This window comes from Garra rufa, chromosome 24 (assembly GCF_049309525.1).
Source record: "Garra rufa chromosome 24, GarRuf1.0, whole genome shotgun sequence".
NCBI classification, from domain to species: domain Eukaryota; kingdom Metazoa; phylum Chordata; class Actinopteri; order Cypriniformes; family Cyprinidae; genus Garra; species Garra rufa.
The window spans coordinates 10858740-10884526 of record NC_133384.1 but is presented as its reverse complement, the minus strand read 5'-3'; the positions used below and the strand labels follow the sequence as shown (position 1 = coordinate 10884526).

The following is a 25787-nucleotide window of genomic DNA, read 5'->3' as shown; positions in this document are numbered from 1 at the left end:
AACTTAGAGGACAAAATAGATCTAATTTTGTCCTCTGGATCTATCGCTATTCTGCCTCTTTTTCTCCCTCATTTCTTTCTGTCTAAGCTAAATGATGTTTTTGTTTTCTAACTGTAGTGGAAGCGCACAATAATCGATGTCTGATCCTTTTTGTAAGTTTTGTAAGGCTGTTTTTCTTTTTTTTCCTCTCTTGCTCGTGTGTCCGTCCCCCTCTCCCACCCCTCGGGCACATAACGGTATAAGTGCGGTGATTTCTCATGGCTCCGTTAGTTAACCCAGCCCTCCTCCTCCTCTTCCTTCTCCTCCTCCTCCAGGCTCCGCCGCACATGCTCAGAGCTCCGCGCCGCGCTCCGCGTCTCCTGTGCGGCCTGTGCGTGCGGACTCGCCGCGGATACTCTCCTGCGCTCCCGCTATAGCACAGATGCTCTCATGGAGCTCGAGTCTCGTTTGCGTCTGAGTCCACCATGCACTTTAGGATTTCAATAAGATGTATGTGTGTTTTGAGATAATCATTTTGCTTCTCTCCTGCAACTTCTGCGCCTTCGTTTACACTCAGGGTAAGTCCGCTTTTACTTCTTTGCTTCTTCTTCTAGTTGCTTTAATGTCAAAAACAGGCTGTTTTTAAACGGTTAAATATGTGTTTTACGCGTTAAAAGCTTAGACTCTGTTGATAATAACTAATAGCGGCGATTTAGCAACATAATCGCAAGTTTGGACTTGTTGATTCTGCACCGTTATTCTCAATCAGTGCTGCATCAGAATTGTGAATTGCGTTATGGTTTATTAGTAATGAATACTAAATCATTGATCGAGTCTATTACGATATTCTTTGTACATGTTCGACTGTAGTGACTGAACCGTTATATCTCCAAACCGCATTGAGTAGCAACTTCTGAATCCATTTTTCATAGCCTACTGCCAAATGGGCGATTGGAAACCGCTCTAGATCTCGCATACTATAGAAAGTAAATGTGTTTTAGAGCAGTATAATGTGAATGGGCGTCTCTGCTCTCGTGTGAATGAGATTTGGGACTCGTGCTGATTCAGTCACATCCTGTCAGGAATACTATTATAGAGAGTAACCCTTCATAACCACTTCATTTATAATTCATAAACACGCATTAGGATACAGAATGACTCACTGTGCGACAGGGGTTTATAAAACCTAACAGTAATTTCAGAATAACAACACATTACTGTCTAACAATGATATATTGTGGGTTTAAATAGCAGTGTTTACTGTAGTTAGTAGAAATCTTTGACCTAATTTACTGGGAAAACTAGTTTTGCATTATGATGGACTCTTATGATCATAACTTACAATTACAATATTATACTTTATAATGTAGAATAATAATAATACATTTTTAAAAATGGTAAACAGATCCAATGCATTATTACACTACAATGCATTCCGCTAACCAAAGTGCTTTAACAGATAGTCTTTGAGAGTGTGGTTCACCTGAGGTGATCTAATGTTAATGCCATTCATGAGAGTGTTAAACTGTGGTGAAGGTGTTAAAAACATTTGTTGTTTTTGCTCACAGCTGCCATTTGTTGGTGGTCAATGCAGGGGAATCTCATTTCCATGATGTTTTGCATCAAAAAGTTAAACATACTAAATAAGATTTCCCCTGGCAAACTTTTGATGTTGTTTATGAAACTTAAAGTTAATTCTTTCATGTTCTATTAGTGTCAAACAAAGTCAAGCATACATCTGGATGCAGTGCTTTGAAGTGTGTGTGTGTGTGAGAGAGAGAGAGAGAGCGAGAGAGAAGAGTGTGTGTTTGTGAACATGTGCTGGGTATTCTTCAGTATATAACTGATGTGGGACGTCTGACACACACGGAAGGCATTAGGCTACTCTAGTGCTCAATCGATAAGGTGAGCGTGCAAAAGTTGGCTGTTAACCCTTTGAACCTTTAATAACTGGTGTCCAGCATGGTCTGGCTGGTTCTCCTCTCTCTCACAGCACACTTATAGCTGTGTTTCCTCCAAACGCTGCCTCGAGCGAATCACATCCAGCAGATCAAGCAGCCGCTCACGTTGTACCTATTTGAAGCTTTGTTTTTTTTTTCTACACAAACATCTGCAACCAATTTAGCCTCCTTCGAGCACGGCTCAGGACGAGAACAGGAAAAACAGAGGTGGCAGTCATCGCTGGAAATCAAAGTCATGCTTAAAATCAATGTCATCCGTAAAGTATGCAATAAGAAATGCCTAAAATCTTAAAGGGGTCATGGGATGCACATTTTCCACAAGTTCATATGATTCTTTATTACACGGCTCTTTGGAATGCTCGATTCTGATTGGTCAGTTGAGACATTTGCAGGTTCGTTCTTTTCAAATAATCACCGCTCCAAAGTAATAACGCATAGCCGGTACTACTTGTATGTTTAAAATCCCTCCGTGCCAACAAAGATTACCGTTTGGCGCCATCTTGTGACAAACACTGGACAACCACAATTAACAATGGAAAATTTCGACATTAATCTATTTAAATTGTCTTACTAATGTACATAGTTTTATTGTTAGTTACGTGGTACTATATAGTTTCGCGGAAGGATAAAAATGTTAATTTAAAACAAATATGCCAATAAAAGGTTTCAAATTCATATTCATGTCCAGTTTTTTTCCTTATGTGGCAAGTAGCCGTGTAATAAGCGGGATAATGTACAGGCAGCCGGTAGTTATCGCGAAATAAGCCCCTTCAGTGTGATACAAGACCCACCGCTTCGCGTCGGGTCCTGATCACACTGTCGGGGCTTATTTCTGCGATAACTACCGGCTGCCTGTACATTATCCCTTACTTAGGGTCTTAATGGAAAGTCTATAATATACTTTGGTTAAAAATTCTCAATAGTGTTATAAAACACACTTTTACCTTGTCAGCTCTGCAAAAACTCAACTTATTTTATTGCATGGCCCCTTTAAATGCAAATGAGCTCTGCTCGCCCCACCCCTCTCTGCTGAAGGATTATGAGACGTAGTGTTTACTTTAGCCGTGTTTAGCTGCAAATCTTGCCAACAAGCACATTATTACGAAAGGCCTTTGCAAAGATGCATAAAAACCCTTATACTCACTTCTGCTGTGGATGAAGCTGCATCAGAAAGGATTTGCACGAACATAGACGCATATGTAGATCAGGATCAGCGCTTTCCTTTCAAAAACGAAAGTAACGTTAAACCTCTGCATCTTCAGCGGCTCAGATGTCAGGAGTAAATGACGTCTGCTATGTTCATCATTACATCCAACAACAGAACACCTCAATCGCTCAATCTGAGACATTCTTGTCTTCCCCTCAGCTCGGTGAGGGCGGGGCTAAGGTAAGGAGCTCATGTCAATCATCTGTCGTGGGAGGGGCCTCTGTCTGTGTGTCATCACACCCACAAGAAGCTCAGAATGAGCTGATTTTAAAAAGGGGATATTACTTTTAAAGATAAAAAAAATACCACTGGGTGTATTTTTATAATTGTAGGGTGGTTGTGTTCACAAACTGCCAACACACATTAATGTTCAAACAACATGGAAAAGTTTTGCATCAGATGACCCCTTTAAGGATAGAGCGTTTTTTAGTGTTTGGGAAAGGTTTGGCTCTTGCTCTTTTTGTTTCAGAATTCTTTCATTGTGTTTCTTTGAATCTTTTCAGTGCAAGGTTTGGGTTTTATGTTTTTAGACTCATTCTCATGATAGTTTTGCATGATCCGCTGAGAGTGAGCAATGGCGACACCTCTCCACCTAAACATGTGTGAGCGATCACAGCTCATGGACTCATTTAGACTGGATCTGTACGGACTGGACTCCATTTTCTGTGGTGTTTGATGTGTGGTTATTGGGTTTGAAGAGCCGATGGTGTGGCACGGCCGGTTCCTCACATCTGCCGAGAGCGGTCCGCTGCTCACGTGCTTTGGTTCTGATTGCAGACATGCGTGTATCTGCCGGACATGTGTAGGAGCGAGCGTACGGCCGGACTCATGCTATGCCTTTCATGTCCTTTAAAGCCATCTGGCACTTTCATGTCATTACGAACGTTCAGAACATGCTCTGACTGTATTCATCAGATCACACTGGAAGAATGGCGTCCAGGGCGAAACGCTGATTGTAATGGAGAACAATTGAAGTAATCCATAGTAAATATTTTCATGCAATAGTAAATTCATCTGTTCGTGGCGTTCCAGAGAGCGGTTTAATTGATGTCTCCCATATGTCTTCGCCAAGTGTGTTTATTCTTATCAGGTGTTTTCAAATCTGCCCTAAACTTTCAATCAGAAACCTTTGGGCTTGAAAAGAACTCTTTGATTTGAGGCCTTTCATTTGGAAATGCAATTTCAACAGATTAAAAGCCTTAAAGCACATTTTTGGCTTTTTAAACATTTTTTTAGTAGTTTGGCTATTACTAAAATACTTTTTTTTTTTTTTTGTCTAATTAAATGCAGTCATTTCTATTAAATATCAGAATAGCAATTTGAGTTAAAAATGAGTTAATAAATGAACCGGAATGCCTTCACATTTGGTTTGTGTAAAACCTGATGATCAAGTTCCTCAGCATGATGTGAGATGATCCAAAACGTTCACAGATTTCACTGCAAAAAATGGTTTTCTTACTTGGTTTTGTCTCGTTTCCAGCCAAAATGTCTAAAAATTCTTAAATCAAGAATGATTTTCTAGACAAGTAGAAATTATTTTCTTGTTTTCAGAAAAAACAAGTCAAAATGAAGTGAGTTTTTGCTTAGAACAAGCAAAATAGTCTGCCAATGGGGCAAGAAAAATAATCTTGTTTCAAGCTAAAATGCACTTCATTTTGACATATTGACAATAATTTTAACTTGTCTAGAAAATCCTTCTTGATTTAATCATTTTTAGATATTTTGGCTGGAAACAAGACATAAAATCTAAGTAAGAAAACCATTTTTTGCAGTGTTCAGAGTTTTTTTTTTGGAAGTTTGTTTAGTAAATCTCATAAATCAGCATCTTTACACTGCAAAAAAAAAAAGTTTTTCTCACTTAGATTTTTTGTCTTGTTTCCAGACAAGTCAAAATGAAGTGAGTTTTTGCTTAAAACAAGCTAAATAATCTGCCAATGGTGTAAGAAAAAAAAACAGAAACCAAGATTATTTTTCTTACACCACTGGCAGATTATTTAGCTTGTTTCAAGCAAAAATGCGCTCAATTTGGACTTGTTTTTTCTGAAAACGACAATTTTTACTCGTCTAGAAAATCCTTCTTGATTTAAGAATTTTTAGATGAGATATTTTGGCTGGAAACAAAAAAATGCAATGCAATTTTTGCAGTGTTGAGAGTTGTTTTAGAAGTGTGTTGTTTAGTAGATCTCATAAATCGGCATCTTTATTGTCGTTTTGTTAACTGAAATCCCTGTCATTTCTGTCAAATCAGTAATTGACATCTGCTTGTTTTGTTTGTCTTCCAGCATTGTGTTTTTAGTTGTTGTTTTTTTCTGTTTGCTGTGTCCAGTTTTGCATGCTTTTAAAACCACACGCTGACCACAAACTGGACATTTGCAAACTGCTCAATCATCATCCAGCGTCCTTCTTGACAAACTCATGATCTTGTTGGCGTTCTTTTGTGCCGTTATACAATGCAGTGGTTTCTGGAAGTGTTTCTGAACGTTCTTTAACAGACGAATCACCCAGCTGGCTGACCGTTCTGAGCGAAAGTCACACGCCTGACAAAAATGTGCTCAAAAAGCTATTCAACTTTGGCTTCGAAATTTGCACCAGCCAAAAAGATGAAAGTGTTACATATTTTACATTTCATTCTCCTGTTTCTTGGTCAATCCGTTCTTGTTGATGTCAAAATGCTGCATTATTAATGCACAGGAAGTGACCTTTGACCCGTGAGCATTATTCTCTCCGGGCCTGACACGCAGGAATGCAGGAGCCGGCGGAAAAACACAGAGTAGAATCAGACGCCATTCAACATTGTACGGCTTCGAGCCCTTACATTGTAAAGACGGGGCAAAGGGTGACATATAGGGACCCTAAAGTGCTATTGAAATGGATCTCGTAACACGCTGCCTTCACTGGACAGACAGAGATTTCCTCAAATTTCAGCTGTGAAAGAAAACAAGCTTTGAGCCCAAACGCTCCAGCAGGATATGAACTGTGGCTGTTTTAGGTTCGCCTCAAAAATTCCTCCGTTTAGCAGCAAACAGTGCCGTACGGAGCTTTCATTTACGGTTTGGTTGATGAGTAAACATCCTCATGCTTCTCTGTCTGGAACCCAACCCTGTGTTTCTCATGATGGAAAATAAGCAGCACATTTTGACACTTGGCGTGTTTGGGATGAACTGTGAGCAGAGCGTTTGGCCCGGACGGTCTGTCATTACGGCTGGACCTCCTCAGTCATCACGCTTTGCCAAGAGAACATGGGGAAGTCAGACTGTGTCTAAATCTACTGCGGTACTCAGTGGCAACAACTGTGTTCATCATTTTGGCTTTAAACAAGACAAAAAAAAAGCAGTGAACAACTGTGTTAATCTGAAATATGAAATAGGCCTTGCAACCAGTGCACTGCAAAAAATGCATTTCTTGCGTTTCCAGCTAAAATATCTACAAATTCTTAAATCAAAAAGTATTTTCTAGACGAGTAAAAATTGCCTTGTTTTCAGAAAAAAAACAAGTCAAAATAAGTTTTTGAGTTTTTGCTTAGAACAAGCAAAATAATCTAATTTCAAACAGAAAACAAGATTATTTTGCTTGTTTCAAGCAAAAATGCACTTAATTTTTACTTGTTTTTTTGAAAACAAGAAAATAATTTTTACTCGTCTAGAGAATCCTTCTTGATTTAAGACTTTGTAGATATTTTGGCTGGAAACAAGGTAAAAAATCTAAGTAAGAAAAGCATTTCTTTCAGTGTGGTTCTTTTAAATGACATAAAGACCAACCAGTTTATCTACCACAAAACAAACAGCTCTTAGGAGTTGGTTCTTTATAGTGAATCAAACACAACTACCTGTGAAATATGAGAAATCAGTAGCACTTTATAAATATTAATGAATGCAAAGACTTTATTTATGCCACCTCTAAAAAAGTCCACTAACCTTTTGCATGCATTTACTGCAAAAAATGCTTTTCTAGTTTAGATGTTTTGTCTTGTTTCCAGCAAAAATATCCACAAATTCTTAAATCAAGAAGGATTTTTTTTAGATGTAAAAATAATTGTCATGTTTTCAGAAAAAAAAGAGGTCAAAATCAAGTGCATTTTTGCTTAGAAAACGCAAAATAATCTGCCAATCGAGTAAGAAAAATAATCTTGTTTTCTGTTTGAAATAAGATTTTTTTTTTTCTTACCCCATTGGTAGATTATTTTGCTTGTTCTTAGCAAAAACTCACTTATTTTGACTTTTTACTCTTCTAGAAAATCCTTCTTGATATAAGAATTTGTAGATATTTTGGCTGGAAACAAGACAGAAAATCTAAGCTAGAAAAGCATTTTTTGCAGTGTTGTTCAAAATGTATTTATTATTGAAACTGTGATCGTTTCATTAGTGAAATGGGAATCGTTTAGAGGAATCAGAACAGGAATCATTGAATTCTTTATCGTTCTCCTTTTCTATTGTATTGTCTTTTAGGAAGTTGAGGTTTGAGTGTTGTTCTCTGGAATATCTGTTGATGGTGAATCACATCATGAGCTTGTTTGGTTGATCTCATCAGACTGAACCGCTGGAGCTCCTGTCAGAAATGAGCTGTTGAATGCAATGGAAGCCCAAACATTGTGGTTCCATAATTGAATATAAGCTCATAGCATTTGTCCAGTGGGAACTCAGTGAAGCTACTTGAACGCGGCCCAAGGACGGCATCACGCGTCGCATCGCTAATGTGCCGTTTAGTCTCATACGAGTGAAGGGAGGGTCTGTTCACAAGCTCTTTGGCAATGGACGAGAAATGAATAATTCACACGCTCAACCACATACATTCCAGATTTTCAACATGAATCATTTTGATTCTTTACTTTAAGGCCTTCGGTGAAGGACTTCACTCCATCACAGATGCAGTTCTCTGTGCAGTATCCTGTAAATATACTTGTATTTTTAATAAAATATATTGAAAAACCATCATAAATGGAAGATCGCTTGCAACGCTTGCATACACAATTTTTTCAAGTTTGGGTTCAGATGTTTTTTAAAAAGAAATTAATTATTTTATGAATCAAAGATGCATTACAGTTTTTTTTATATATATATACACTCGCTACACTGTTTCCAGCTAAAATATCTAAACATTCTTAAAATTATTTTCTTGTTTTCAGTAAAAACAAGTCAAAAGGAAGATTAGAGCAAGCGAAATAATCTGCCAATCGGGTCAGAAAAATAATCTAACTTCAAACTAAAAACAAGATTATTTTTCTTACCACATTGGTAGATTATTTTGCTTGTTTCAAGCAAAACACACTTAATTTTGACTTGTTTTCTCTGAAAACAAGGAAATAATTTCTACTTGTCTAGAAAATCCTTCTTGATTTAAGAAATGTTAGATATGCTGGAAACGAGACAAATATTTTTGAAGTATTTTTGATTTTAAAAGTTCCATTAAACATTTTAATACTTGTTTTTCTTATTTTTTTGAAGCCCTCTCTCTGATCAGTCCTGTAAGTTCAGAGATGAATCTGAGTGGATATCTCGGTTGTGTTGGTATCTGGTCCTCGTGATCAGGTGTAGTGTGTGTTTATCAGTGTTATCTCAGCATCTGTCGGCGCTTCAGATCTTCTATAGCGAGTGTGTCTGTAACCGTGTGCCAACTGCAGCTCCATGAGGACCGGCTCTGCTCTGCTGCGGCAGATGTCCCATTCATGATGAAGAAGGCACGCGTCAGGAGGACCTGATTGATAACCGCCCACCATGTGGGCATCACAGGAACAGCATGTGTGGCATAGGGCTGACATCGCACAGGGAGAGGCTGAGCTTCAGGAGCTTACAGAAGAGAGTTTAAAGAGAGAGAGAGTGAGTGAGTGAGAGTGTGTGTGTGTGTGTGTGTGTGTGTGTGTGTGTGTGTGTGTGTGTGTGTGTGGATGTGGTGGGTGGCGTCTGAAATCAACGCTCGCCACCCATGCTGATTTTAGAAAGAGGAAGAATCTGTGTGGATCTTTGTTGTAGTTTTGGTGCGGCCACTAATATGCCATGGGATATTTTCATTTTTTGCTCGGTGATGAATAAATAGAGTGCCCACGATGATAAAAACATGTGCTCAGAAATCCACTGTGTGAGGTTGGTTTCTTATGATTTTACCAAACTTTTTTTTTTAATTTAATGTCATGTTTGCTTAATCCTTATTTTAGAAATGGTTTTAAATACTTTTTTTTTCCAATAAAAAATACAGTATTTACAATTTAAAATAGCTGTTTTCGATGTGAATATCTGTTGAAGGAGAAGTTCATTTCCAGAACTAAAATTTACAGATAATTTACTCACCTCCTTGTCATCTATTTTTCGGTCATACAGAAATAGTTTTTTGAGGAAAACATTTCAGGAGTGTTCTCCATATAGTGGACTTCTATGGTGCCCTGAGTTTGAACTTCCAAAATGTAGTTTAAATGCAGCTTCAAAGAGCTCTAAACGATCACAGCCGAGGAAGAAGAGTCTTATCTAGCAAAACGATCAGTTATTTTCTAAAAAACATACAATTTATATACTTGTTTTATGAACTCAGTGTATTCTGGTTCAAGACAGTTAGGGTATGTCAAAAAACTCCCATCTCATTTTCTCCTCCAACTTCAAAATCAACCCAGTGTTTTTTTTGTTGTATAACTGGTCGTTTCAATAGATAAGACCCTTCTTCCTCGGCTGGGATCATTTAGAGTCGTTTGAAGCTGCATTTAAACTGCATTTTGGAAGTTCAAACTCAGGGCACCATAGACCACTATAGTCCACTATATCTTCCATTATATATTTCTTTACAACTGAAGAATGAAAGACATGAACATCTTGGATGAAAAGGGTGAGTAAATTATCTGTGCATTTTTCTTCTGGAAGTGAACTTCTCCTTTAAACTGTAATTTATTTCTGTGATGCGCAGCTGCATTTTCAGCATCATTACTGCAGTCTTCAGTGTCACATGATCCTTCAGAAATCATTCCAATATACTGATTTGCTGCTTATCAAACTTTTCTGAATGTTTTCAGTATTACAGTATTTTTTGGAAACTGTCATACATTTTATTTCTAAGGATTCACAGATGAATAGAAATCTCAAAAGAACAGCATTTATTTGCAATGGTGGTCAGCTGATGCACAATTCATTACACTTACATGAGAAGGAATGGCATTCACAGCTCCTGTAGTCAGACTGCACAGAAGAGCATGAAGTCGTGGATGGAGTGCTGTGGGTGTCAAGCGCTCTGCTGGAGGCGGTGTATCTCAGCGAGTGTGCTGTACTGGAGTCAGTGCGCTGCTTTCAGCCGTCCGCCGCTCTATTGTGTGTCTCTGTGTGACGGCGCATGCTTCTTCACGGCGTGACAGGATTAGCATACGCCCCGCGCCGCCTCTGTCACTCAGGCTTTTGTTGCTCCGGCTCATTGTTGGTTTTTCCAGCTTGTCCGGGACTCTCCTCCAGCAGACCTTCTGCTCCTGCTTTCAGTCAGTGTGATGCAGATTTGGGCCTCTTAGCTGCTGTGGCTCGGGTCTGTTACTGTGACTTTATCTGGCTGTTCACTAATGATTTGTAACAATAGGCATTGTGTTGAAGTAACTGAACTGAGAATGACTACAGGAACAGCCACTTTGACAACATTACTATAATGTTCCGGTTGACCATTTAAAGGAGGAGTTCACTTCCAGAACAAAGCAATAACTTACTCAACCCCTTGTCATCCAAGATCATGTCTTTCTTTCTTATAGTGGACTTCTATGGTGCGCCCATGTGTTTGAACTTCCAAAATGCAGTTTAAATGCAGCTTCAAAGGACTCTAAACGACCCCAGCCGAGGAAGAAGAGTCTTATCTAGCGAAACGATCAGTCATTTAAAAAAAAAAGTTGACAATTTATATATTTTTTAACCACAAATGCTCGTCTTGTCTAGCTCTGCCTCAACTCTGTGTACTCCGGTTCAAGACAGTTAGGGTATGTCCAAAAACTCTCATCTCATTTTCTCCTTCAACTTCAAAATCATCCCTGTTTTAGCTTTTTATGTGAAGGGTGTTTGATCTTCTTTGCACGTTGACGTTGTAAACACTGGGTCGGTACTTCTGCAGCGATGTAGGATGATTTTGAAGATAGAGGAGAAAATGAGATGGGAGTTTTTGGACATACCCTAACCCTGTCTTGAACCAGAAAACACAGAGTACTCTTGTGCATCGCAGAGCTAGACAAGACAAGCATTTGAGGTTAAAAAGTATATGAATTATACTTTTATTTTTTATTTATTTATTTTTTAGAAAATGAGCAATCATTTCACTTTAGTTTTACTCTTCTTCCTCAGCTGGGGTCGTTTAGAGTCCTTTGAAGCTGCATTTAAACTGCATTTTGGAAGTTTAAACTCATGGGCACCATAGAAGTCCACTATATGGAGAACATTCCTGAAATGTTTTCCTCAAGAAACATAACTTCTTTAAGACTGAAGAAAGAAAGACACGAACATCTTGGATGACAATTTTTTGTTCTGGAAGTGAACAACTTCTTTAAAGGTGCCATAGAATGCATTGAAACAATATTTTAAATTGTTCTCTGATATCTACATAGAAGGTATATGGCATAGGAAAGGGCCAAAAATCTCCAGAAACGGTTTTACAAGTCCATTTACAACCCTAGGATTTGTCCCTAAAATGAAATGCTCTGTTATTGCCTTATTTGGAAGCTTCATGAATATTAATGTGAGCTCTGCTCTGATTGGCTGTTTCACAGAGCTGCATTTTACTGTCACTATTGTGATCACATGTGCTCTGTGTAACGTTATACTGCAGCGACACACAAGTTTAGATGCTTGTCAGTGATGCTCAGGATCTGTAATTCATTGGCCATCATCAGCGCAGTTGTCTCTCTGTTTATGTGGGAAGTGAAATCTTATGTACTGCAATGTAACAGGCTAGCGCTAGCATTAAGCTAACCATGTCCCTTCAGTGGCTCGCTTCATTGTACTGATGTACAGACGTTAGTGATGATTGGGCGATGCAGATGTTGGAGGCGTAACTATTAACGATCTCAGGGATGTTGCGTAACAGTCTGTTATGTTGGAATTGACCTATTTTTCGGTGGTCTTTTGCAAACACTAGATTTATATAAGAAGGAGGAAATGGCGGTGTTTGAGACTCATGGTGTGTCATGTCCATGTACTGAACTGTTATTATTCAACTATGCCAAGGTAAACACAGTTTTCCATTCTATGGCACCTTTAAAACCATGTTGCCACATGTCACATTTACTTTTTTTTCATGCTGGAATCAAGCTTCTGTAGAGCTCACTTGAGTTTGTCTTCTCAGAATGACAGTCCTCTCATTAGCAGCCCATAGGCCTCATCTATGCGCTGTGTGTAGCTGTCATTGCTCATTAAAGCTCTCGCTGTGAGAAAGCGTTCGGTTCGCCGCACAATTGATCCTCATCTTGCATAATGTAAACCTCTGAAGTCACCGTGCTGCTGCTGGACTCAATGAGCGTCAGACGTGATGTTTGCTTTCTGCTGGCCTTTAGTTTCCTCGTGTAGCGGCAGTGACACTCACTCCAGCGGCACTCCAGCAGTTGCCATGGCTTTTATCAATTTCCACAGCAACAGTAATTTGTTTGGTCTGGGCTGAATGTCTTGGGGTCGCGTTCAGACGAGCGAGCGGCTGTAACCAGGACTGAGCGCTTCGCCGCACCTTCAATTGCGTCGTTAAAATCCCAGCTTGTTAAGGGGCGACGGCCACAAAGAGGCCACAAATTGCTCTGTTTCCCTTTCTCTGTAACCACCGTATGCACTGATAGTTGCCCTTTTATGTTCATCTGAGAACAACTTCACCCGTCTCAAATTCTTAAGTGACATCAACATTGTGTACACTGACATCACACCTTTAAATAACAGTGCTTTCACGAGTCTTAACTCAAGGAAATCTGTGGTGAAGGCATCTTTACACAGCGGAGTTAAAGGATTACTACACTTTCAGAATAAAAATGTCCTGCCATGTCATCCAAGATTTTTTTCTTCAGTGGCAAAGAATTTTTTTTTTTTTCTTTTTTTTTTTTTAGTGGAAAACATTCCAGGATTTTTCTCCATATAGTGGACTTCTATGGTGCTCATAGGATTGAAGGTTGCAAATGCAGTTTCAATGCAGCTTCAAAGAACTCTAAACGATCCCAGCTGAGGAATAAGGGTCTTCTGTATATTTAACTTTTTTATCTGCAAAGGCTGGTCTTGTCTAGCTCAGCGATGCGCATGTGTATTCCAGTTCAAGACAGTTAGGGTATGTCAAAAAACTCCCATCTCATTATCTCCAACTTCAAAATCGTCCTACATCGCTGTTTTACCTTTTTTTGTTTTAAAGAGTGTTTGATCTTCTTTGCACGTTCACTTTGTAAACACTGGGTCAGTACTTCTGGAGCGATGTAGGATGATTTTAAAGTTGGAGGAGAAAATGAGATGGGAGTTTTTCCACATACCCTAACTGTCTTGAACCAGATTTTTATATTTTATTTTTACAAAAATAACTAATAGTTTTGCTAAATAAGACCCTTAATAAGACCCCTTCCTCAGCTGGGATCATTTAGAGTCCTTTGAAGCTGCATTTAAACTGCATTTTCAACCTTCAATCCGTTGAGCACCATTGAAGTCCACTATATGGAGAAAAATCCTGGAATGTATTTCTCAAAAAATTCCTTAATTTCTTTGCGACTGAAGAAAGAAAGACATCAACATCTTGGATGACAAATCCTCAAAGCTCAAATTTCTGTGTAAAGATGCTTTAAAATGTTCCTGCTCTGACTCATCTCAGCCCCTAGTATCAAACTAGTGGCAATTGTTGCATATCAATGCATTTATGTCACCTCTAACCAGTGTTGTGTAAAGATGACTAAATGCCACTGCCACATCAGAAGCTTTCTTAAAGGGGTCATGACATGGATTTTCATTATAATTTGAATATATTCCTTGAGGTTTACCGATATTGTTAATAATAGCTTATTTGTTTTTTTAATAACAAAAAACAATAAGTTACATTTTTTTGGCAACTGTAAAGACCTTTTCACCCCAAAAGTGAAATGCACTTACTCCAAATTTCTCTAAAGGACAGGAAATCTGTCAGTGAGTAATATAGGGAAATCAAAGTGACTTGTGTTACTCATTTGAAAAAGTAACTTTGATGTTTTGCTGTAAATATAAAAATAATGTGTTACTTTACTAGTACACTACAAAATTATTGAATTATGTGAAAAAACTATAGGATATTAAGTAAAGATCATGTTCCATGAAGTTATTTTGGAAATTTCCCATTGTAAATATATTAACTTAATTTTTGATTATTAGTATGCATTGCTAAGAACTTTAAAGGTAATTTTCTCAAATTTTTTTTTTTTGCACCCTCAGATTCTAGATTTTTAAATAGTTGGCTATTTGAATCTTGACCAAATATTGTCATTTCCATACACCATCTGAATGCTGAATAAATAAGCATTCCATTGATGTATAAATGTCAATTTCAAAAAATTGACCCTTGTGACTGGTTTTGTGGTCCAGAGTCACATTTGTCCTACTGACGACAGACTCCAGTGCAGAGACTGTGTTAGAAAACAAATGCGCATCTATGTACTGCATCCAGTGTAGACAAGATGGCAGCGATTGTAATTTCTATTTGCTTTTGATGCGATTTTGATCAGCGTGATCAAGTGATCATCCGTTAAGCTACTGAATGCCAGTGGGCGGGGCCTATGGTGAGAAGATGGCTATTCGTCGATGCCTTGCTCTGGAGGCGGAGTTTATGCAAACGACTGCGCCAAGGTCGGGTCATTTTGCCCCTCAGATCAAAATGAGCCATTTTTGGAGCATGTTTAAATAAATGCTTTGTTCATAATGAGAAGCTGTTTGACGCTATGAAACTTGCAGGATGTTTTAATGGTACAAAGACCTCTTAAATGCCAAAAGATCAAGGTAAATTAGTTTTCTCCTATCATGACCCCTTTAACAATAGGACATATCAATTGGTGTAACTCCTCAAAAACTTAATGATATATGAATGAATAATTTTCATGATATTTGTAAACATTTTTACTTGTGTCTTACATGCTATAAAAGTTTTTGAACCCATATGAAACCAACAATGTGTCAGCTGAGCTGTAAATGTTCTAAATTTTGGGAAAAACACAACAGACTTTCCGTTTTCACACAAGAATATATTACCATAATGGATATTGCTGTCATGATGTGGTCCAGCGGTATAATATTCATTGACCATTTGCTAGAATCTCAGCATATAACTGACGCCAAGCTCAGCAAAACCAGTCTTATTCTGGTTAACCAGGGTTTCAGAAAATAATGACACAGCTTCCAGAACGGCTAGTGAATGCTGTTCATCACGTCCCTCTAATGAGAGCTCTGCTGGTGTCTTACAGCCGTTTTCAACCCTTTTCCCCTCTGATTGTTGAAGGGCATGGCACTCTGACCAGACCATCTGTGAAAGAATTCAAGTGGCTTTTTTCCTTGCTGGAGTAGAGACTGAATAGAAATGGTGGTCCTCAGTTGTTGTGGAGAGTTACTTTTAAAATAATGCATTAATGTTACATTACTCCAAAAGAAAGTAACTAACTGTGTACTTATGGGAAGTAATGCACTGTTACTTTTGTGTTACACAAAAAGTGTTACAAAACTGTTACTTTTGTGCTTGCTTATTTGGTTTTAAATAACATAAAACTCAAAAGTTTAATTTTTGGTCATTGTAAAGACCCTTTCCCACCAAAAATAAAAAGCATCTCACTTTCAGTCTCTCTCAAGATAGTTCAGGAGAGCTGTTATTAATAAATGGGAAAACAAAGTAACTTAAGTTATTTGAAAAAGTAACACTGATGTTTTGATCAAAAGGAAATTCAAAAGTAATGTGTTACTTTACTAGTTGCTTGAAAAAGTAATCTGATTAATTAACTTGTTTTACTTGTACACTGCAAAAAATGCTTTTCTTACTTAGATTTTTTTTTTGTCTTGTTTCCAGCCGAAATATCTAAAACATGCCGCTGGAAACACAAGGTTGTGGGTTTCGATTGCAAGAAAATGCATGATTGAGCCATTTTATTGACCAACAACTGGGGAAACCAATCGTGTTCTACTCTGTTAGGCCATAAAATCATGCAGCTGAAGGTCTTTGACTTACAGGTTTCACAGTAGAGAAAAACAGATGCACTTTTACAATACAGAAATGAGAACAGAAGAGGATTGCACCAGTGCTACACTGCAAAAAAATGCTTTTCTTACTTAGATTTTTGTTGTTGTTTCCAGCCAAAATATCTAAGAATTCTTAAATCAAGAAGGATTTTCTAGACGAGTAAAAATGGTCTTGCTTTTAGAAAAAACAAGTCAAAATGAAGGAAGTTTTTGCTTGAAACAAGCAAGTGGGGTAAGAAAAATAATCTTGTTTTCTTTTTGAAATAATATTTTTTTTGCTTACCCCGTTGGCAGATTATTTTGCTTGTTCTAAGCAAAAACTCACTTCATTTGACTTGTTTTTTCTAAAAGCAAGACCATTTTTACTCGTCAAGAAAATCCTTCTTGATAATTTTTTTTTTTTTGATATTTTGGCTAGAAACACAACAAAAAATCAAAGTAAGAAAAGCATTTTTGTCTGTGATAGCATTGGTGGTTTTTTGTTCTCATTTCTGTGTTGAAAAAGTGCATTTGTTTTTTCTCTACTGTGAAATCTGTAAGTCAGAGGTCTGTAAGAACTTCAGCTACATGATTTTATGGCCTAACATAGTAGAACACGATTGGTTTCCCCAGTTGTTAGTCAATAAAATAGCTCAATCATGCATTTTCTTGCAATCGAAACCCACAACCTTGTGTTTCCAGCAGCATGTGCTCCAGAACTGGTTAGCAGCAGGTTAACGCAGAATTTATCCATTCCAGTTGTGTAACTGAGGCTTTGAACTTTGATGGGAGCCTCATGGGTGTCCTTGGAAGCGGTTCAGGCTCCGGGGTCTCAGGGCCACATATTGTAACCCCACCTCGTGCTCTGGTCTGCTTCTCATTGCTGTTTGATCACCTTCGTCAAAGTGCCTCCCTTTCAAGTGCTCTTAATTCCCGCCGGAGACCCGGGCGTCTCTGGACATCAAATGTGTGCCTGTACACGAGGGACTGGGGTAGCGTTACCCGTTCTCCCTGGCTCTCCGGGGAGCCTTTCCCCGCTGCTGCGAGCGCTGGTCTTGAAGTGCACTCTGGGAGCAGTGCTGGCGCTGGGGCGTTTGGAGGGTGAAGTGGATGTTCAGGAGTGTTGAGGAAGGGGGAGAGACGGCGAGGGGAAGATGGGTTTGAAGAGGGGAATTCCTTTGATGTGGCTTGTGGGTGGCATTATTACTATTCTTCAGAAAAAACAGCCACACAGTAGCGGCACAGCTCAAAATACTAGCACATGTTGCTCCCTAATGCTGGATATAGTGATCTGGGTCCCAGGGATCCAAACTTGGCTAAACGGACAATCATATGATGTTTGTTTTTGTTTTGCAAAATATATATTAAAAATGGACTGACTTGAAAACACCTCTTCAATCATAAGCATGCTTTTAATTTGGAAATTAAAATGACTACAAATTATAGAAAATTCAATTATATTTTTAGGGGGCCCAAAGTACAAAATATCAGAGTTTTACAACTGTCATGATTTTATATTGAAGAAAAACTCATAAAAAAAAACTTATGCATAATCTTTTATTATTATCATTATTATTATTATTATTATTCATAAGCAGTAAAGCAGTTATTTTAATAATAACATTTTATAATAATATTATTATTATTATTATTATGTATAAGCAGTAATGCAGTGGTCTTAATAATAATAATAATAATAAAAATAATAATAAATTATTATTATTATTATTATTATTATTAACAAATTGCATCAGTTTATAAATAATAATAATAATAATAATAATAATAATAATAATTAAACATGTTTAAAAAGATGTTAAAATAGAAAATTCAATTATATTTTTAGGGGGCCCAAAGTACAAAATATCAGTTACACAACTGTCCTGATTTTATAATGAAGAAAAAATATTAAAATAAGAAAAAACCTAATGCATGATCTTTTATTATTAATAATAGTAATAAAATAATAATAATTAATTAGCAGTAAAGCTGTTATTTTAATAATAGCATTTTATGTTTTAAATTGTTGTTGTTGTTGTTGTTATTATTATTATTATTATTATTATTAGCAAAGCAGTTATTTCAATAATAGCATTTTTTAAATATTTTATATTATTATTATTATTATTATATAAGCAGTAATGTTGTTAATAAGAAATCATTTATAATATTTTAAGTTCATAATAATATAATAAATTAATATATATTATTATTATTTTTAAATTCATAAGCAGTAAAGCAGGTTTGTTACTACTACTAATAATAATAATTTAAAATGTTAAATGATAATAATCATTATTGATATAATAATAGTAATAGTATTATTATTTTTAATATTTTACATCATAAACCAATTGCATCACTTTTATAAATATTTTTTTATATTTAAAAAGTTATCAAAATAACAGTATTATTATTATTATTATTATTATTTAATAAATAATAAGTAAAATTCATGAGCAGTAAAGCAGTTATTTTAATAACTTTTTCATATTTTAAATTATTATTATTTATAATAATATTTATAAGCAGTGATGCAATTTTGTTAATTATTAATAATAATAATAAAAATAATAATTCTTAATAAACGTCAATGAGTCTTCGATAATTATGAGGTAAATATTAGATAATTTGACCTTTTATGATGTTATTTTAGGCTGTAAAATTTTATGTGGTAAAAAAAAGGACATTGTTGAATGATAATTCATTATTCATTAGTTTTTTTTTCACCCTGAAAAATATCTGAAAAATTCAATTAAATTAGCATGTGTAGGAATTATTAATTTTCACTTAATTTGACCCACAAACAGTAAACACAAAAGGCTGTGCTCTCTGTCTGTGAATGGAGCCAAAGCTCCTGAAGGCAGTGTGACAAAAGACTCAAGTCGGTCCATCCTCTCCTGTCTCATTTCCTTTCCTCCTCAGAAATATATCCCTCCCAACACAATCCAGTGCATTTTCAGCCTCAGCAGCTTCAAAAAGCTCCATTCTCATCCATGCTGGAATAACAGATGTACAGTAAACGTTCCTGTCTAATGGATCACCGACTCCAAGCATGTAAACCAGCTTTTAAATGAACCTTTGCACATCTTTAGTTTTACAGCAGACTGCGGTGAGCTTCAGCAGGCCTCGCTTTGACTCGCACCATGAGCGTTTGTTTATCGCCGCTTTAAAACCTGGTCACGAATGCCATGAGAGAAGAAGTGCTTTCATTTAGTGGCTTTACTTCAGAGACAGTGGAGGCCAATTCCTCAACCTCAGGAGAACAAGCGTGAGATTTACCGCACGTCCAACGCGTTAAAACCAGCGCTGTCGTCTCGATAAACTACGCGTCCTCTTCGCCGCCGGGATGAAAGCAACGCCTGGTGAGCCTCACTTCAGCGGCGCCTGCTCATTTAAAACCAGACGCTCTGAGACAGAAAGCAGAGATCATCCAGGACCTCCTCAAACTCACTACAGCCACCGAAGAAGAGCACTTAGCGGCTCGTCCACACGCGTCACGAGAGCCATAGATACGTGCGACCCAGCGCAAGACACAGATCAAATCACGCTGATGAAAGGAACGGGCCTGGAGGAGACGCAAATGGAGGACGGCGAGATGAAAGCACTTCATTTTGATAATGACGACTTTTTCCAGAGGAGCATAAACAGATGAGAATATGTTTTTCTAAAGTTTTCAAAGATGCAACTCTCCCTCGCGATGATTATAAGCAAACGGCCGCTGACGCACAGGAGCTTCTCCAGCTTTTAGAAAGCGTAAAGTCACAGTTCTGTCACGTTGTCTGTCACACTTCACATGCCTTCAAATCATATTGAATCTCTGATATCTCTGAGACTCCTCTGCCTGCACTCTTAAAAATAAAGGTGTTTTAAAGGAGTCATCGGATGCCCCTTTTCCACAAGTTCATATGATTCTTTAGGGTCTTAATGAAAAGTCTCTAATATACTTTGGTTAAAAATTCTCAATAGTAGTGTAAAAAAACACCCTTTTACCTTGTCAAAATCAGCTCTGCAAAATATCAGCTCATTTTATCGCATGGGCCCTTTAAATGCAAATGAGCTCTGCTTGCCCCGCCCCTCTCTGGTGTGGGATTATGAGCTGTAATGTTTACTTTAGCCGCGTTTAACTGCATTTAGCTGCGTTTATCGGCGAAACTTGCCAACAAGCACATCATTAAGAAAGGCCATTTACAAAGATGCAGTTGAAGAACAAACTAAGAAAAGTGATTTTAACAAAAAACATCAAATTTGAAATGTAACGCAGGAAATTCTGGGAATGTCAATTTTACATTCTTTTTCACTTCCACTTTCACTTCACTTCCATGTATTTCCAAAAATACATGTACTGTCCAATACTGTGAGGGTTATGGACTTGTGTTCTGTGCCGTAGTTCCTGTCTTTCCTTTTATGGTCTGTTTCCTGTTCTCGTTTAGTTAATTAGTTATTCTGTCCACCTGTGTATTATTTTTCTCATTAGTTCCTCGTTTGTTTAGTATTTATAGCCCTACCTTTCCTAAGTTTCATTGTCCTGTCAACGTTGTATTAAGTGGTTGTTTTCACCTTGTTCTCTCTTTTGAATTTATTAAAACTATGTTGTACATTATGCCTGCTCCTTGTTTTAATTTCCTTTGTTTTGCTTTATTAAAGTCTGTTTAGTTTATATCTCCTGCGTCCTTCCTACACAGCGTACCATAACAAATAAAGCTTTTCACCATCTATAGTATAGTGACATTTAACTGGTTTTTACCTAATATTTATTAGTCACTTAGTCACAGAAGAAAAAAACAAATCCACAGGAAGTGGCTGGTCGATGTGGTAATATAGTAGGATAGACTGAGTACATTAGAGATTTTTTCTGCTGTTTTTATCACTACACAAAAGCTAGATGGTGAAATGAAGTGATTTTTCACATACTATTTATTTTGCTTGTGTATTAAAATATCATGAATTGATAATAGCCATAAGTACTTTATATTTTTCCACATTTAGCTCATAAACATAAGGTGCATTTTTGTTGAAACAGTTCCATGGTACTTACAGATAATGTACTCACCCCCTTGTCATCCAAGATGTTCATGTCCTTCTTTTTTTAGTCGTAAATAAATTGCTTTTTGAGAAAAACATTTCAGGAGTGTTCTCCATATAGTGGACTTCTATGGTGCCCTGAGTTTGAACTTCCAAAATGCAGTTTAAATGCAGCTTCAAAGGACTCTAAACGATCCCAGCTGAGGAAGAAGAGTCTTATCTAGAGAAACGATTGGTTATTTTCTTAAAAATTGACAATTTATATACTTTTTAACCTCAAATGCTCATCTTGTCTAGGTCTTTGCGTACTCAGTGTACTCCGGTTCAAGACAGTTAGGGTATGTCAAAAAACTCCTATCGTATTTTCTCCTCCAACTTCAAAATCATCCTACATCGCTGTTTTACCTTTTTTGTAAAGTGTGTTTGACCTTCTTTGCATGTTCAGTTTGTAAACACTTGGTCGGTACTTTCTGCAGCGATGTAGGTCGATTTTGAAGTTGGAGGAGAAAATGAGATGAGAGTTTTTTGACATACCCTAACTGTCTTGAACCAGAATACACTGAGTACTAGACAAGATAAGCGTTTGAGGTTAAAAAGTATGTGTTTTTAGAAAATAACCAATCTTTTTGCTAGATAAGACTCTTCTTCCTCGGCTGGGATCGTTTAGAGTCCTTTGAAGCTGCATTTAAACTGCATTTTGGAAGTTCAAACTCAGGGCACCATAGAAGTCCACTATAGGGAGAACATTCCTGAAATGTTTTCCTCAAAAAACATAAATTTCATTATGACTGAAGAAAGAATTGAGATGACAAGGGGGCGAGTAAATTATCTAGAAATTTTTGTTCTGGATTTGACCTTCTCTTTTATTGCGTCTTTGCTGAAGTATTATTTTTTTCTAGTAGGAAATTCAGTCTTTGGTTTGTCTCTGGGATCTTTTTGTTCTCCTGAGGTTTTGTGGCACCAGTATGAAGCCTGTTTTCAGAAAGTTTCTTAAGGAAAATTCAGTAGAAAACAGATATACAACCGCTGGCAAAAAGTATGGAATCACCACACTTAGAAGTTGTCCACCCATTGACACAAAACTATTTTTGTTTATTAATTCAACATTGTGGATATGTGAAACATACCTCAAACAAATGAGATTAAGCTGTTTTAATTAATGGAAAATTATTTTCCATATCAAGTGCAGGAAAAAAATATGGAATCAGCTTGTAATTTGTATTTCTGAAATAAATATCTAAACATATCTAAAATGCTAATTAGCCAGCAGTTAAAAGAGAGTCCTTACAGACCTTAACAAGCTGTTGAACTTGGCTAATTAATGGCTAATGCCCCCAACAAGAAAGCAGTTGAAATGATGGAAAGGATTATAAAACTTCTTCAAGATGAAAATCCATCATGGAGTGTGGCAAAAGACATTGGATCTAAGTTGGAAACTGTTTCTAAAATTTGGTGCAAGTATAAACAAAATGGAATGATTTTAAAACAAAAACATACAGGCAGATCCAGGAAGACATCTAAGCATCAAAACTCAAAGCAAATTGCCCTAAAAATAGAAAATGCACAACGAAACAAATGAAGAACAAATGGGTGGAAAAAGGAGTCGATGTGTATGACATAACTGTAAGAAACTGGCTAAATGAAATGAGATTCACATATAGAAAGGCCAAATGAAAACCAACGTTAAAATAAACGAGAGAAAACAAGATTAGAGAGGCTAAAGAGAAGAAGTCATGGAGAGTGGATGATTGGATGAAAGTGATATTCAGTGATGGATCAAAAATAGTTTTGTGTCATATCTGTGATTTGTTTATTTTCTATGAATTAAACAGCATGGGTGAACAACATCTAAGTGTGGTGATTCCATTCTTTTTGCCAGGGGTTGTAGTACTGGTGGTGGTTTTCTGTCACACATTATCCATTTCCTAGAACTTTAAAACACAACACAATGCAATTCATAACTCAAAATATGGGTAAAACGCCTGTGAAAAATCCATAAGTAAAAGTCTTCATACTAAACTGGTATAGGGTGATGTATTGTCTTTTCTCAGTTGATTTGAGAATCCCTCAGTGTTTCCCATGAACTGTTTTCATTAGCTGTAAGCACTAATTAGTGTTGCGGTGAGAATCAAACGCTGACCTTCACGTGCACCAGAGCTTCATTGAGGCCATATATAGAGATCCCATCATGATTAACTGCAACTGGCCATTTCAAGATACTTAGTCTGACTATTTATGGCCGAAAACAAAGTGCCGACGAGCGCTATTCTCCGTCAGCGGGGCTTAAAGTGAAATATGACGGGAGTAGACTGGATCAAATGGACTAAACTCCCTCTTTCTCTCTGTTTTCTAGATCCCTCCTGCTGCCATCATGCTGCAGACCTCTTTCCTCAGTGTAGAGAAGCCTGTGAACAGGTAACATTTACATCAACTAAACACACACAACACATGCAAACACTCCTCTGTCCATTTCCATGTCTTGCTATATGAAGGACCATCATCTTCAACTCAACCTCTGCACCCCTTTACCTAAATTCATTACTTCAGACTTGCATTCTAGCATTCTAGAAGCTTGCCTTCTGCAAGTGAACGATGCATTATTGTCATCCTAATGAGGCTCAAAATTACTTTCACAGACTTTTGCATTAAAAGGTGGAATGACCTGCCTAACTCAATCCGAACAGCTGAGTCCTTAGTCATCTTCAAGAATTGGCTAAAAACACATCTCTTACATCTTTTCTGACCGTCGAACTCTAGCACCCTCTATTCTAATTATATTCTCAAAAAAATTGCTTACACTGCAAAAAATGCTTTTCTTACTTTGATTTTTTTTGTCAAATATCCAAAATATTTAAAAATTCTTAAGTCAAGAAGGATTTTCTAGATGAGTAAAGATTATTTTCTTGTTTTCAGAAAAAACAAGTCAAAATTAGCTGTGATGTTGCTTGAAACAAGCAAAATAATCTGCCAATGGGGTGAGAAAAATAATCTTGTTTTCTGTTTGAAATTAGATTATTTTGCTTACCCCTTTGGCGATAATTTTGATTTAAGAAAATTAGAAAATCTTCTTTTTCTTCAATCTATTTTATTTTTATTTATTATATAAAAAACGTGTACTGCGTCAGGCTAAATGAGACTTGTCATAGCACTTGCATGTTATTGCTCTTTTGTTGATTTTGATTGCTTCCATTGTCCTCTTTGGATAAAAGCGTCAAGCACTAAATGTAAATGTAGTAAATAAGTTAAAATTGCTCCACTCTTGTTGTATGCTGAGCGATATTACTCATATAACACTGTATGACAAAGTCAAGGTCAGAAATCATGGTTGAACTGTAGAATTCTTTGAAATCGAAAGAAGATTGATGGACAAACCCAGCATGAATCAGTGAGTTGCAAACACAGAGCTGCTGTGGATTTATAGTGAGTGTTTCCCTCCGTCCTTTGAAGTCGAGTGATGAAAAAGAGCAAGTAAGAGTTTCCATGGAGCAGGTGAAGCCTCTGTGTTTGTTTCGTCATTAGCGAATGCGACTTTCACCGATTCATGTGCATCTTTGAGCGCCGGAGCTCCAGGAACACCAAGATCTCTCTGAATGGCCTCTTTATGAAGTTCAGACGGCTCAGTTAGTGGCAGTGCGTTAACCCGCCGACCCGCACGGAAACACTGTTCAATTCAGTTTTCAGTACAGTGTCAGTGTGAGTGAAGCCTGCTGTTTGCACCTGCCAGCCAATGATCAGAAACACAGAGAAGCGCATTAAAGACGGCCCGAGTGTCAGACAGGAGAGCTAAAAGCCCATCAGATGCAGACGGATCTATAAAACAGGAGATTAGCGGGAGGGAATAATGACGGCTTGTTAGCGGCACTGCTGCGGTGGTTTGTGTGCGGGAGCGGAGTCTGCGGCGGCGTAATCGTCCGGCCCATTTCATCCTAATGGACGGCTCCGGCTTTGAAGAGACGAGGCCTTCGGCCCTTTGAGGAGGGGCCCCGCCGCTTCAGAAGATCTCGCCCGCAGCCGCCATTGATTGAGCCCTCCAAACAAAAAAATCTGAAGAAAAGAGGAGAGGAGAAGTTTTCCAAATGCACTGGTCTTCATTTCTCTGGTCCTGTGGGTGGAGCTGAAGCGTTGCTTTGATCGCTGATCTGCTGTTATTTACAATGCTGCACGCATTCAACACACTACACTTCATCTGCATTCACTCCTCACAGATAACTGACATCCTTATGCATTTACACAATTATTTAGTTGCTTATTTTTGCTTTAAATCTTATTTCTTTTAGGGCTGTCACTTGATTAAATTTAGTGCTGTTAAACAATAAATCGTGATTAACTGAGTTCAAAATAAAAGTTTTTGTTTACATATTGTGTGTATACTGTGCATATGTATTATGTGTATATAAACACACACATACAGAATATATGTTGAAAATATTTACATTTATACATTTATTATCTATAATTTATAATATATAATATATAACGTGGGTCAAAGACGTT

The 25787-nt window shown here is 37.3% G+C and overlaps 1 protein-coding gene across 1 annotated transcript in view; it reads left to right on the top strand.

Annotated features, from left to right (window-relative positions):
* The first annotated feature begins 288 nt into the window (after positions 1-288).
* Positions 289-25787, top strand: part of reck (reversion-inducing-cysteine-rich protein with kazal motifs) — a 70109-nt gene continuing 44610 nt past the window's right edge. The window contains exons 1-2 of the mRNA XM_073830940.1: positions 289-557; positions 23647-23708. Of these exons, the coding sequence (XP_073687041.1) occupies positions 488-557; positions 23647-23708 (132 nt within the window). The 5' untranslated portion in view covers positions 289-487. The remainder of the gene's footprint in view (positions 558-23646; positions 23709-25787) is intronic.